This window comes from Pollicipes pollicipes, unplaced genomic scaffold, assembly GCF_011947565.3.
Source record: "Pollicipes pollicipes isolate AB1234 unplaced genomic scaffold, Ppol_2.1 Scaffold_3447;HRSCAF=4054_pilon_pilon_pilon, whole genome shotgun sequence".
NCBI classification, from domain to species: Eukaryota; Metazoa; Arthropoda; class Thecostraca; order Pollicipedomorpha; family Pollicipedidae; genus Pollicipes; species Pollicipes pollicipes.
Window position 1 is genome coordinate 26321253 of NW_023596297.1, and position 15145 is coordinate 26336397.

At 50.8% G+C, this 15145-nt stretch overlaps 1 protein-coding gene across 2 annotated transcripts; it reads right to left on the reverse strand.

Annotated features, from left to right (window-relative positions):
• Positions 1-601: 601 nt before the first annotated feature.
• On the reverse strand, positions 602-11456 carry LOC119091728 (battenin). Of its 2 annotated transcripts, none has more exons than XM_037214575.1 (10): positions 11346-11456; positions 9007-9115; positions 8051-8217; positions 7544-7668; positions 6911-7069; positions 6117-6260; positions 4976-5187; positions 2996-3123; positions 2400-2540; positions 602-1654 (listed from the first exon to the last, which is right to left on the reverse strand). In XM_037214575.1, the coding sequence occupies exons 2-10, from the start codon at positions 9068-9070 to the stop codon at positions 1523-1525; spliced, it is 1272 nt and encodes a 423-aa protein (XP_037070470.1). In that variant the 5' UTR covers positions 9071-9115; positions 11346-11456; the 3' UTR covers positions 602-1522. The 2 variants fall into 2 exon arrangements, with proteins under 2 accessions (XP_037070470.1, XP_037070471.1); XM_037214576.1 differs by having other exon boundaries at positions 11277-11456.
• Between the last annotated feature and the right edge of the window lie 3689 nt (positions 11457-15145).

Genomic DNA, 15145 nt, shown 5'->3' on the forward strand with positions numbered 1-15145 from the left:
CGGACTGGCTGCGAACTCAGCGTTGCCGTATGTTTGTGAATCGGCACCACCACTCAAATAAAGCAAGGCCCCCAGTCGCACCAGTCCGGCTCTGTTGTGACATACTGTAGCAAGTTATCCTAATTCGGCTATTTATCGTGTCCTTGAGTGCGTTTTCAGTTGAGGACGTTTATCGTACCCTTCTTGCTGATGGAGATAAATGAAGTGCTCTTGGGCCTTGTCCGACCTTTAGGTCTGACCTGATGTTGGCGTATTCTTTACAAGGTGAAGCAGGTTGAAACAATACCGATGTTTGACACCTGGGCCAATTTTCAACCACCAAGCACGCAGAATGCAGCATACTGACGGACGAAAAGCCCTCTCGGCATCATCGGACTGCTGTGAACTAAGGCTACTTCCTGATAACGAATTGGGCGGCCTAGGCAGCAATGGTACTGGCATTTACCATTAACTGTAGGACTCAACTTGGCTTCTCATAAAAGTTTGTGATGACAAAGTTGTTCTTTCAGAATTAGCTTGGCGTGTGACGTCATAAGTTCCTTGAAGTAACCAAAACCAGTGGGTTTTGGTCCGCGAAACTCTATCAATATGAGTAGGCGGAGTCGGTATATTAGTTCCACAGACAGGGAGTCCCCATCCAGTCATTTACAGAGGCTAGATGCGCAGTCAGTGCCAAGCTATCGTCGCGATATAACGTACTAAGGTTGATCAAATTAACAACTGCACCGCTGCTTTTTACGGCACCCTGCCAGGCGCCATGAGCCTTGCCAATATTAAACAAATGACTGATGCATGCACGCAAAGCATGCGGCATTATATTCGCGTGAAAAATGTATAACGGAATAATACATACAAAGCACATGCCAATATATTCATGGTCCACACCACAAATATAAAACAGCTAGACGCAGAACCGGTCTTTACGAACCTTCGCGAACGAAAACGTATTAACGGACAGAGGTCAAACCGATCAATGTTGGAATTATAAGACAGGAGACACCGTAGGCACCGACTCAGTCACATTTGTGAAAAGATCACAGCGCGAGTTGTGTAGTCATTTACAACAATGCAACATTTTAAAACACAAGTTTACTTCTCCGAACCCACACACAACCGCTACACAGCGTACTAAGTGATGGCGTCATGGCGGCTCACAACAGAGACACAGGGAAGACATCTCAGACCGTCAGGTACGTCGGGGATGTGTGGTTCATCATTTCGTTGATGCTCCACCAAATAACTATAGCGTCTGCCTTGCAGCAGCGTCCGTAGAACAACGCTTTTACTTCCAGTGACTTAAAACAGACGTTGAACACAACGCGAGGAGGTACGGCGTGGAGCGCGCTAGCTCCACGTCACTCCGAGACGCCGGCTCGCCACCGCCAGGGCGGACGTCCGCCCGGCAGTCCTGGAGGATACCAGCTGTGCGCTCCCGCAGCGGGCTCGAGCCAGCTGGTCCCGCGGAGGTGCCGCGTCTGTGGGTGCCGCCGAGGACGGCCGTTCGGCGGCGTGCACGGCCGTGTCACTGGCGCGGCCCCGGCAGCCGGCAGAGGGCGTTGTGCACGGGCAGCGAGACGGCTCCAGCCACCGCCACGCCCATCGAGTCGGCCAGCGACACCGTGCCCAGGATAAACTCGCGCTCGCGGCTGAGGAACTGCCGGCCACAGGCGACGTTCGGTCAACGGTGGCCAAGAGACCTCGCGGCACTCGCCGACCGGCGGCCGCGCCACTCTCATTGTGGTTCGCTTGGAATCCGATATGCATGAATACACATCATATATATATATATATATATATATATATATATATATATATATATGACGCACACCAGTTGGTGTCTTGTTCATATGATAAAACTGGTTTCCATACGAACAGAATAGGATTAATTTGATTCCTCACATATAGGGAATTGCCAACAAAAATTCGATCAAACACGTTGTGCGAATGGGACCAGACTATTCGGTGCAATGAGCACAGTGTGAGTGCGGCATACACGTACAGCGCCCGAGCGACGGTCGCCGTGTTCGACTGAAGCGAAGACGCCCAGTCAACCACTCCCGGGTTTAACGGACAACTCCTGTGTCGGTCCGTCGTGTCAGTAGTACCGAAGTCTCGAGTCTGAACATGCCAAACACAGCCACAAAGCCAAACACAAAGTACGTGTAGGCCACAAAGCGGCAAAACGCCTGGCGCCCTCCCACCTGAGCTGCGTGGACGGCAGGGACGGTTCGGAGAAGCCTGCAGAGAGTGGCGCCATCCAGACCCCGTCATAATGTCCAGTGATGTCCTGGGCCTCCTTCGCCTCCCCCCCCCCCCCCCCCTCCCCCTACCTCGCCTTGCCAGTGACCACGGACAGCGACGTGCCGGACGAGGGGTGGCGCAGGGTCTCGCCCACACACCTGGTGGTAGACGGCGTAGAAGGTGTTGACGTAGGCGGCGCCGCCGAGCAGGCCCTCCCACAGCACGAGCAGCGCCACCAGCCAGAAACTGGGCACGAAGAGGAAGTACGCCTCGTAGAAGAAGAACGTCGCGTTGACGCACTGAAGCGGGAGTGGTTACAGTGAGAGCCATGTGTTCCGATCACGAGGAGGGGTGTTACGAGGAATTACATGAGAGTGACCTCCGTTCAAACTACCCGTGGTGAAGGTAGCTAGAACAAGCAACACTGTTGCCATGCCTCACGTGCCCTAGTCTGTCAGCACGCAAGGCATCTGAGCTGGCCGTTCGATGATTAAGGTGTGGGTCGTCTCTTCTGTCTCCGAAATCAGCATGCCCCATTTCTCATAACGGACTAATCACAAGCCAGTTAGTTTAACCACGCAACGGACGGTATACTGGCGGACCGCCCCTTTCTCGAATGTAAAACTGCTCACAACCAGCATCGGAGGGACCAGGGAAACGTGCTCCAAGGACAGGGAGCAGAACAATGGGTCATGCGTCAGTGAACAGCGGGTGAGCATACGCCCGGCCGGCCACGAGCGCGAGGGGCGCGTACCTGCAGCACGGTCAGGACCCATATCCGGCGGATGTGGAAGAGGTTGACGGACGAGCGCGAGACGAACACGCCGATCTGGTATATCACCTGCAGCCAGCGGTACTGTTCGCTGTGCGACAGCCAGATATCTGCCGGACGGAGGCGCCGCGTCACGACGATCGGATCATCTGCGGCGCTCCCCGCCACACGCCGCCCAAGGCGGCCCGCACACAGTGGCACGGAACGCAGCGACGCCCGCCGCATCCAGCGCTGGAAATACGGAGATGACGCTGCGGCGGGCTTCTATTATTCTATCAGCTGACCACGGCGATGATCAAATAGCAGAGACGCTGAAAGATCATCCGTATCTCGGACGGTGATACCCGCGCCACCGAAGCCCGCGCGTGCTGTTAAACACCTGCATCCAAGGCTAGGAACTGCCGGTAAAATGTAGATTAAGAGTTCAGAGTCCTTGTGCTCAGTTATCAACCTTCAGTATCCCAGCACGTACGGGTTAAATGACGTCATAAGGCAATTATTGGTTATATTAACAGCACTTGAGGTTTTAAGCTGTGATTATGGTCGCGAGTCAACTTGCTTACCTGAAGGAGTATATGAAATTTCAACTGTCCGCCCAGATATACCCATTGTGTGATACCCCCATTGTGATCGTGCTCTGGGACAACTGTACCCAGGCAGTCTCGACCATGTCCAGCTAAGGGCTATGAAAGCCATGGTCCGTGCATCAGGGCGTCCCGCCGGGGGTCGCAAACCTGCGCCGTATCAGGTCAACACACGGCTGGAGCCGCCGCAGAGTTTTGGGACATGGAGCGAAACGCTTCCGTACGCTCATGAGGGGTAAAAGAGTGCGACACTTTTTGTGCATTTCACTCATTGTAAGATCAGACGCATACAATTTGATCAGCAACACCAGCTTTCTAGAAATTCTGCTGACTAGCTCAAAATTTCGATTCGAAGTAGCCGCGCCTGCGGAAGAAATCTCATTGGACTCCCTGCTCACCATTATAAGAGTGATACACTTCATTTGTCTTGTTCAAAGTTGTGTGTTCTGTAATGTTTACAACACACTAGTCTGTCAAAAGATTTGCGTGCAAAATGCTACGAAAGCTTGGAACACTCTGTTAAGACGGGAAAACATTAACATGAGGCTATTATTTCGCGAATTCAACGACACGTTAATTGTCATGGTGCTATGGCTTTGCTTTCTCCCCCATGACATTTTCTACAATGTCTTTTTTCGAGGTGCACCTTGGCTTTGGGAAACGGATTATCACATGGTCCATAGTAGTTCACTGGTTCAAATTTCAACCAACGCGCTTCTTTTGCCAATCACAAAAGTTCATTTATAGTGACGCTATTCAGTAACAGCTGACAGCGGACCGCCAACGGATTCCACCGTCGTCATGACGACGGCTGTCGCGACAGCGCGAAGAAGCGTAGTGCTGTTACAAAGTGAGCGTAATTTGGGTTTGTCTTGATGGTGCTGCAGCGACACTACACAATGCTATTATTACACGTACTGGCTCTGAGGTTTCAATAGAGTGTGGTTTTGAAATATGTCCCGAAGGTAAGACACTCCCTTTAATCGTCTGACCTTACTGTAATGTTGGTAACTTTGCTTGATCGGTCTCGCTCATTGCTAAATACGGAAGTCAACTTAATGATTTCCCTAGAGTCACCCTGAGCTTTTATTGAATACTGGCGAGTTATTACCATGGAGTCTAGGTATGCCCAGTTCCCTTTTGCACAGTCAAGAATGTCTCGCTTTAACGACGGGAGACCAATTAATCATTTACCACCCCTGAGGACACACTAACATGCAACAGGGTTATGCGAATCCCGACCCAGAACCTGCAATGGTCTGCAACGAACGGAATGTGAACGCTTCCTTCAGACGGCCAGTCCGCACGCGCCACGATGACGTCACATCCCTGCAGAGAGCACACCGTCCGAGGCCGCGCGCCGGGCGAGCACACGTACCCCGGAACCAGATGAGCTCTACCAGGCCCTGGTTGATGAAGTATTCGGCCGTGTAGACCAGGCCTAGCGGCACCATGAACACGGGCAGCTGGCGGAGCAGCGCCAGCTTCTCGCGGGTGCGTAGCGGGGCCGGCGGCGGCCTGGCGTCAGGCTGCGGCGCCGGACGACAGCAGACGGCGTGCGACGGCGGGTGGCGCAGCAGCACCACATATCTGGCAGGTGCGGAGCTTGAGGTCAGCCACACTCGAAGTCAGGACAGGACGGGACAGGCGGGGTCTGGCGGTCAGTACCGGGCGGAGCAGGCGGGGTCAGGTGGTCAGGACAGAACGGGGCAGGCGGGCTATGGCGGCCAGTACAGGGTGGGGCAGGCGAGGTATGGCAGTCAGTACCGGGCGGGGCCGACGGGGTCTGGCGGTCAGTACAGGGCGGAGCAGGCGGGGCCTGGCGACCAGGACAGGACAGGGCAGGCGGGCTATAGCAATCCGTACAGGGCGAGGCCGACGGGGTCTGGCGGTCAGTACAGGGCGGAGTAGGCGGGGTCTGGCGGTCAGTACAGGGCGGGGCCGACGGGGTCTGGCGGTCAGTACAAGGTGGGGCAGGCGGCCGGCATCTCGACGACATTGGCTCATCCCAGACAGAAGAACCCTGTCCACCGCTAAATATACCGGACGACGAGCGAACTGTTCCGATAATTTAAAACGGTCGGCAGATGCGTTGTTGGCGACCTATTACTAAGTGCACTGCTGTTCCGGCCGCGTATCTGTTATGAGCCATGCAGCTGATGAGGCTGCATGTATCACATAAAAAGCGCAGTTGTTGAGACACAAGACATCGCCACCATAAAACCAGATCGTCACCATGAACCCTGACTACCACTATGAACCCTGACCACCACCATGAACCCTGACCGCCACCTTAAACCCTGATCACCTCCACGAACCCTGACCACCACCATGAACCCTGACCACCACCATGGATCCGCAGGATGGGGGAGGGGGGCGCAGTCAGTACAGCCGGCAGACCGGCGCAGCGGCTCCTTGAGACATCAACACGACACACCGGGAGAAGGCGCCCCCCAGCGCCGACCGATCCGGCGCCAGGCCGCCGCGCCAGTCGGCCGGCGGCACCCGAGCGTGCTCACGTGAACACCATGACGGCCGGGCAGGTCAGCATGACGAAGAGCGTGGTGCGCGGCGAGAGGCCCACGCTGATGAGAGCCGCGTAGCTGAACGAGCCGAGCACGCCCGAGAAGCCCGTGCCGCTGGACCAGGTGGAGACCACGTCACTGCGGAACAGATGGCGCCAGGTCAGAGGCGGCGCGGCTCCTGAAGCCACTGAATGCCGCAGTCGGCCGTCAGCTGACCACTGGACCGGCCAGATGACGTCACCGGCGTCACTGGCCCGCATCGGTGGCTCGACTCCCCAATAAATACGAGGGACTGAACTAGTCCAAGGCATGCACATGCTATCATACAGATCAAATGCTACGCTTTGCTTTCCTTGTTACGGAAAAACGTCTTCAGCTCAAGGAAACATTTTGCCGTTCACCGGCGTCTGAAGACCACACGATGGGGTTAAGACTGGCGTAACAATACTGCTTAACGTAGGAGCTGATCTTACAAATGCATCCAATTAAAACGCTCGGATCAAATGTTTTAAAAAGAAAATAAAAGTGTATGTCTCGTCTAACACCTCACTGCAGCCTCACTGCAAACATGGGTGTGATATTCATTTGTCTGCATTACTAAACAGGGTGCGCGGCTGATTTTGTTCTGAACATCTGGAGCTGGAGCCACAGCTATTCTCACAGAGGAACAATGGAACTTCGAAACAGCTGGTGGAGCCCGGAACTAACCCACGACAGCAGCCTTTTTAATTTCGACAAGAGTCGTAACTGCTCACAAGGGCAGACCGTCCCGGTAGGCCACCGCTCACCTATGGAAATGGGCTGTGTAGGCCAGGAAGGTGACCTCGCCTATGCCGCTGGAGAGCGATGCGCACACCACGCCCGTGTAGGCCATGACCGAGTCCACCGAAGCGGCCACCAGGACGAAGGACAAGGCGGAGAGCAGCACCGTCACCAGCACCCGCACACTGCAGACAAGGGGCATTGTACACACGAATAAAATACACGACAGAGGGCAACACTGACGCTGTCACGCGCATGCCGTAAACAGTGTACACCAATTACAAGGAAATACTACATACAGCACAAGGAAGGCTACAGCACTTTGTGATGCTATTAGTGGAAACCCGCACACATCGGCCTGACGGGAATGCACGGTCCCTCCACTCCACAGACGCTATTTTCCATCCAGCACCTCAAATGTGGTCACTATCGACCCAGCGGCAAGTTGGGGCAGGAACATGTTTTCCACGATTCCGACAACACAAATCTTTGCCATAACCTGATGCTCCCACTGCTCACTCTGCTTGTCAGAGCACATAACGAGCACGAGCAGCCACGCGGCTAACCGGAACAAAACCTAGGCAAGGATTTCAGGAGTCATCTCCCAAACCGGGCACAATCCCGGTAGCCAGCGGCCGCCGGTTCGCACGCGCACTCACTGCGTGTTCACGTTAACGGCCGGCGAGACGGCCTTGGCGACCAGCGCAGGCAGGATGTCGGCCAGCAGGATGGCGCCCGTGGAGGTGGGGTTACAGTCACGACCTGTGTCATCCACCACACGCATCTGCAACGGCAGGCGTGCGCGGTGGGGGTTCGACGAGCCATCACCTCTCCGAAGCACGCCAGCCTGCCATGCGCTCCGTTCCATTCGAGTCGCCTGAATATTATGCGAATTTAGCGGCGTTGATCTGCCGGTTCAGTTCATCCAGCACGGCACCACGCTCAGAAAGAGCAACCATGGCCCATACAACACATTATCAGTGCAAAGCCACACGCTGCAGACGGAAAGCAAGCCACGGCAGCGCGCGACAACGCACCGCGGAACTGAGATTTCAGCCCGTGCGCCACGCATCGGGCGAACGTCAACACCATCCGTTTACGGGGTGACAACAGCCAGAGGATGCACACCGCCGCGGCCGGCACCGGGCACGGCGCCCCTCACCCACCGCATGGAAGCCGCCGTCCAGGATGTCGTGCGCGGCGCTCAGCATGATGACGTAGGCATAATTGTTGCAGAGTCCGAGCAGCCAGAAGGCGGCCAGGCTGCGCCAGCTGCGGACGGGCGTCGGCTCGTCCGAGGCCGGCCGGGACTCGTCCGCGGCCAGCACCAGCTCTGGGGACAGTGGCGGCGGATGACGGCAGGCCACAACGGTTGCTGGCAGCAGGTCACACGGGCTGAGCGGCAGCAGATCATACGGGCTCAGCGGCAACAAGTCACACGGACCCAGGGGCAGCAGGTCGCACAGGCCCAGCAGCAGCACGTCACATGGGCTGAGCGGCAGCAGGTCACACAGGCTGAGCGACAGCAGGTCGCACGGGCTCAGCGGCAGCAGGTCACACGGACTCATATCATCAGCATCGTGATCACATCAGCCGAGATGCAATGCAGCATCTATAACGAGGCACAGAAGCGAGGGAGGGGGAATTTGGTAAACCACAGGTGAAAGAAGCTTAGCACTTCACACATGCAGCATGTCTCAAACAAGCATGGAACACAGGGACGAGACGTTCACGGGTCACTGGGGGCACCAGTGCACGGCAAAACGTACGAGCCGCAGGCGGCGTGCGCGGACAGGCGTGGTCGGCGCGGCGCCGGGAGGCCCCGTACCCCTGCCGCTGAATGGGGGGGGGGGGGGGGGGCGCCAGCTGCGTGGCACCGCCAGGCACGGACACGATGTGGCGTCGACAGGCTGCGCCGGCACTCACCGGCCGCGCAGCCGCCGGCGCCCGGCATAGCCAGCACAGAGAGACCCCGCACACCACCGGCCTGCGCGGACGGCGGCCACACTTCCCACGCCGGGCAGAGTGCCACCCCCAGCCAGCTATCTATCAGTGCCACGCTATCTGCACAGAGGCGTGCAGGTTCGTGTCACGTGACTTCGGGTCCCGACAGTTTGTTTACCCTCTTCTGAGGAGCATGGTGACGAAGTGGCCAGACTTGAGTACTGCTGAAGAACTATTGGCATTGGGGCCTCTAGTTGAAATATGGTGGGTGTCAGCTATGGCGTTTTCTGTGAAAGACAGTATTATTTCATCAATTCATCAGAACTATTGCCTTAATTCAAGCAGATAAAAAATTCACATTTTCAGTTCAAGTGTGTCAGCGAGGCAGATTCTTCATAGTTTGTCAGAATGTGTGCTGCACTGTATGTACAGATGATATCAGCTGAACATTACGAGGTACTTCACTGGCGGGTAACTACCACACCTTTGTCAAATATCATACTGATAAATGCACTTTTTGATTTAACCTTCAACTTCTTGTTGAATGTGATGAGAATGGTTACAACTAAAACAAAAAATATGTTGTTCTGCTTGTCATTTGTCACATAACTTCTCTAGCACAACTGTTTACAACTTGTGGAAATTCTATGCCAGCCATAACTTTGCTCTAACATGCTGCACCATTTTTGATTGATTCTATTTAAAACATGTCAAAATAATTAGGAATGCTTCCCACTTTAGCACCTGCAGAATTTCCCAAATATACCACATCAAAGAGCCTCCCACAGATAAATGCAGCAGTCACAAAAGCCACATGTCCAATCTTATGCACACTTACATTACTTATTGATATCCTGCCAGCCCCAAAACATCAAAGCACTTTCAACATGGTAATCCATCTTTGGTAGCAGATCTCAGCACATCCTGGGATATGTAGCATCAAGCAACCAGAGCAGTCTTGATCCATCCCTGAAACTGGTGGGTTGATTGCACCAAATTGACATGCAGTGTGTAGTCCTGCCCTCTTTAAGCCACAAATGTCACATTGGATGAGTTTAAGGTCACTGATGATGTCATATGTGCAGGTGTCATGGGAAGGGGGATCTCCAGATGGGTTGATGCTCAGCCAGGCTGAGCATCAACACATCTGGATATCACTTGCTATCCAGAATATGTAACAGCAAGGCAGACAAAAAGACAGTGCAGGACTTAAAAGAATAAGCTGCAACATAATATAAGCCTTCTTAATTAAATGTGCATTTTTAGTGTGGTTAGCTCAATTAAAGCTTGGTTTAGACAATCTATCCTTTCATAAACATGGATGAAAAGAGCAAGCATTTGAAAACCATCAAAAGATGCAGAGTAATAGCCATATGTTGGATATATAATTGTGTACTGCTTGATTAACTCTTAATTTAATTATGAGCCCCACCCCCATCCAACCACACTGAGCCTGGTGACCTCCCAACAATGCTGGAGGCACTAATTCCCTGACTTTCTCCCATGATGGGGCATCATTTCATATACTCTCGGGGGGCCTAAGCCTCCAATGCTAATCCTTCCCCCCTTCCCCCCCCCCCCCCCCCCCCAGCTCCTCTCAGCCCCCATGATGCCTATGCGGAAAGAGGGAATAGTGGGCCAAATAAATGCAGAACACTTATTTTAGCCCTTAGCATAAGGGGCAATAGGTCCCTAAATGTGTCACTATAACTATCATGTCACTTTTGTACCAAATAGTATTGTATAGGTACCCAGTGTTGTGTTATGCAAACTCCTTCATATGTTAAGCCAGTCTGCAAATGTTTGACAGCTGTTTAAAATAATCATACCTGGATTGGAATAAGGAACAATTGACTGCAATATGTGGCAGCCTTAAAAAGTATACTGCAGTGGTTATACAATACTATCAGCAATAATGGGAGCTATCAGTGATCCCTTCCTAAGATGTACTAAGCTGTTTCCCTGTGAATCACTCCACATTTTTAGCTTTTACAGAAAGGCAGCTTGCACTAATTTTATAACAGGAAAACAATTTGAATGCATGGAACATTTTTTAATGTTTTTAAAATCCTGATGTCAAGAATTAACACAAGGGGAGAAAGCAGGTTTGTGGGAGGCTAGGTCAACTGTTCTGACTGACTTTCACTGTATGCCACTTTAAACAGAGGCATTTCCATGTATAAATGAAATGCATGTCACTGTGAACCTGTTTAGTTGAGAAATTGGTCACACTTCTTTAAGGAAGATATCATTCATTGCTCAGCATGAAAAGACCAGCAATACAACCCTTGCCAGTTAAAGCATCATTTGTCTTCTACCACAAATATAAGACAAAGTGAGAAGCAAGGAATAGCACAAAGCAGCAAAGCAAAAATTAGGGTAGAGTGGCGATGGCAAATAGCGCATCTAAACACCAACTATCATTGAAATACGTTCGCCAATACGTACGCTTATGTCCAGCTCGTACTCTAAGCCTTCAGCACCTAGCTGCAAAAAATGTTTTTCTTTTAGACGTACCGGCTCATGTGAGATGTTCGGCGCCTTAATCGTGCGTATCAAGATTCTAAAATATGAGTACTAATTAACCAACTGATTCCTCCAATCAGCCCCATCTTTTTCCTCAGCCCCACAGAGAAAATAGCCTTTCTGTCACTTTTGAGTTCTGTGCGTCATTATCGAAGCTGCTACCATATTAATTTTTCTCTCTACTTTTTTGGCCATTGCAGGTCCTTTTCCCCAACGAGCAAACGGGCAGTCAGCGGTCCGTTCATTAAACGTTCGTCCGAGATTTTGTGCTCATTGTGCTCAGGAGATAAAACTGCATCTGTATGCAAATTTTCGGGCCAATTTGAGGAGTCGGCTGAATCGTGAATATGAACCCGAATCTGAATGTTAATGAGGTGCCAACTTGATGAACGTGTTTGTCAAGCCCCGACAACGATACCAATGAACAGTTTGTTTCTTCCCAGATTTAGCTCACTCTGTTCTCGGAGTCAGACTGCAGGCCAGATATTTTGGGGGACTGGAGCCCCTGAATGAAAAGGAAACTGCACACCCGCCAAATGTCAGTCATTGTCAGGCATGTCTTCATAGCTAGGTACTGGTGTCAAGTGTGGCCCAGCACACACATGACAAAGATGCTCTTATGTTTCTGTATGCTCAAAACACAAAAATACACCATTGTGCTCAAATTGGAATCAGAAATACGTCTGTTTAAGTTTTTTGGCGCCGCAATGAACTTAATTGCATGTATAATGCTGCAAAGCTGAAAAGTGTAATTATCTTGAAAGTACGACATTGGAACTGCCATAATGGGCTCAATTGTTAAACCAACAGCTTAAAAACTAGCACCAGTCGCGAAATGCCATTGGGACCAAACCAATGGTGCTTTCTGCCAATTATGATTGCAAACGCGAGGGAGTTCGCATGCTTCGCCCATCAGTCCGCGTTAGAAAAACGGTGAATCAGGGCGAGGATTACGAGCCAATCTTTTGCTTTGATGAAAATCCATACAAGATTCGAGAACAACATGAACACGCACATGGTCCGCCGATGACGTCGGCAACGATCTTCTTGTATTAGGCTCACTTGCCGAGGACATATTTTCAGCACAGTCGCTCCAGCACTCGGGGTCGTATTGCTAACAGAACACATTTCACATGTGCCAGTTCTAGACCCTGAACAAACCGGCTGTCCGACGAAGCGTTAGTCGTGTAAAATCTCCCGTGCCAGGAATGCATGGAAGCAACCACAGTACCAGCAGCTTTCTATTGCAGAAGGGTAGAATAATGCGCGCTAATAGTGTCACTAGCAGTAATACGCTTTCACGTTACCCAGCGCTCGATGCCACAGTTACAGCTGAGCGGCAGATGATCTTCTGTTAAGGTACCATCCTGGCCGATTGTAATTATTGGTGGATACCCATGGTAAGGTTTGAGGCCCAGCCGCGGTAGAATTGAGTCCGGCGGCGTTTCAAAGCATCTGACTCCCCTCGACAGATCAGATGGAGTAGGTGATGACCTTCTTGTTTACGGCTGCCCTCCCCAGCCCCTCGCTGCGCCAGGCGGGGGAGCTGCACAGGCCGCCGCGCCCGGAACGGTCGCGTCGGTTCCCGTGCGTTGGCCAAACGCTATGAACAGCATGACTGCCCGCATGCACCAGGAATCTTTCTGGGGTTAAAGCTTTGTTTGTTGCCTGGTCAGCTCCTGTCGAATCGAAGCACTATGACCTAACATTCAATTATTTTCTAAATTGGAGACCGATTCGCGACAAATTTTTAGGAAACGCGGTCACTGGTTCTTTAAAGATTGATTAATCTTGCTGCCTTAAATATTTAATGTGATGTTAAGCAATCGTGCAAGAAGATAAACACGTCTTCTGTGTTCATTATACAGTTGAGCACCAAACATCTGAGGAGATAAACACATCATGCGTTCATATTCGTACCACTACATCTCGGCATATTTCCATTACATCTCAGCTTGTAGTGCTTCAATTTGATTCGGTATCTGCTGTTTTTTTCTTTGATTGCAAATGATTTGGGAATAAAATCCCGGAGATTAGAAGTTAAGTAATGGTGTCATTTTATTGAGAGCACATCAAGCAAGGCAAGAGTTAATAACACTTTCAAGTTTTTAAGGAAAAAATACGGAGCTACGTAAATCACGCTACCAGATTCGTGTGTTGGGTTGTGTTTTACGCCAGAGCCAACGACTGCTATATTGCCGAGACGCACTGCTAAAAATCACTTGATCAGTCCCAGTCCCATAGACTTAACATTGGCTTTGCTTTTTTAACGTGGAAACCTAATTTTCTGTGATGGTTAGCTGAATTTTGGAGCTAATACAAAAGTTTGACCATGGCTGTAAAGTTCGGTGCAAGTTGTTTATTCCCTATAAGCTATCTGTGGGTGCCGAAGGTGCATTGGTACACGCATCTGCTAAACTCCTGCACTTCTGGGGAAACCAGAGGTACGGGGCTCAGGTCCCTACGGTGCCCGCCTTTCCTGCCAGGGTAAGAGGCATGTGACGCCATATAGCCTCAGCAGCTAAGTGAGTCGTAAAGCAACAGTGACGACGACAACGACCTGTAACCTATCTTAATGTGCATACAAGTGTGATGGTTTTGTTTCCACTTGACTTCATAACTGTACCATTTTTGATAAACTTCTACACATTTCTAGCTTTACTGTCCAACTTTTATCAACGGCCAACTTTGTCAGCCTATGGATCAGTACGTTGCGAAAGAAACGGTAATTGGCAAACAGCGCTGAGCAGCGCGTCCAAATATGCGTTAAGTGCGTGACGACCAGTGGCAAGCGAAGCAACTTTTGAAGTTGCTTGCCTTTTTTGGTATAGTTCCCTTACAATGTTGCTTGTTGGTTAACTCGATTTTGAAACAAGATAAGCACTTGCGGTTCATCGTACCTAATAGGTGCAAGCAATATCTACGTTATGTAAGAACCACTAAATTGGCCTAAAATTGGTCCGTTTGTGGTGTCTTGCTAATTCGACCCAACTTAGCTTGAAACGTCGACGAACCAATAATTTTTTCGTAACCGACTTTCTGCAGCCCGTCAAAATTTGTGGCAAATAATTTACAGCAAGTGGAAATCAACGTATTTTTAAAGCTGCATGTACATTTTGATATCAAATGATAAGGTATTATTAAGCTCATAACTCGGTTCCCTTACAAGATGGAATGACGCAAACGGTTTCGATCAAAGGACAATACAAAGCGCTATCTTTTGTAGGAAATATGACTAGAAGTGTTAGATGACTCGCTTTATAATATTCAAACAACATATAAAACACGTTAAAGATACCTCCAAGGGCTCTGACTAATGTCAGAATGAGAAATCTATCACAACAAAGAATGTGAGTATATTTTCGTGCTTTACGTTTTGTCACACAATATCATGTCCGTGACATGGTCAGTACATTTCCGGAAACATAACTCTGTCTAATTCGATCTCCAGCGAACATTGGGACAATATTTGTTACTTAACCAATAGGCCGATTTCCAACTCATTTTTCGGAGATAGATCGCGCAAGAAACGGCACATCATTACACACTGAACATGCATGAGTGACCGGGATCGTAAAGTATTGTGTTTTATAATAACCGCTGGCGATAACCATGTTGTACGTGAATGTTGTGTTTTGTGGGGATTGTGGGTGTCTGATTTTGGGAACTAATACAAATGTGGTGATGTTATCCCTGTCGGCGGGGAATTTGTTCTCGCTCGGAAAGTCGATGCGATGGATTCATCCTCAATTCCAAATGCCCCTTCATGTTGCTTCCGATTAAGCTATGGT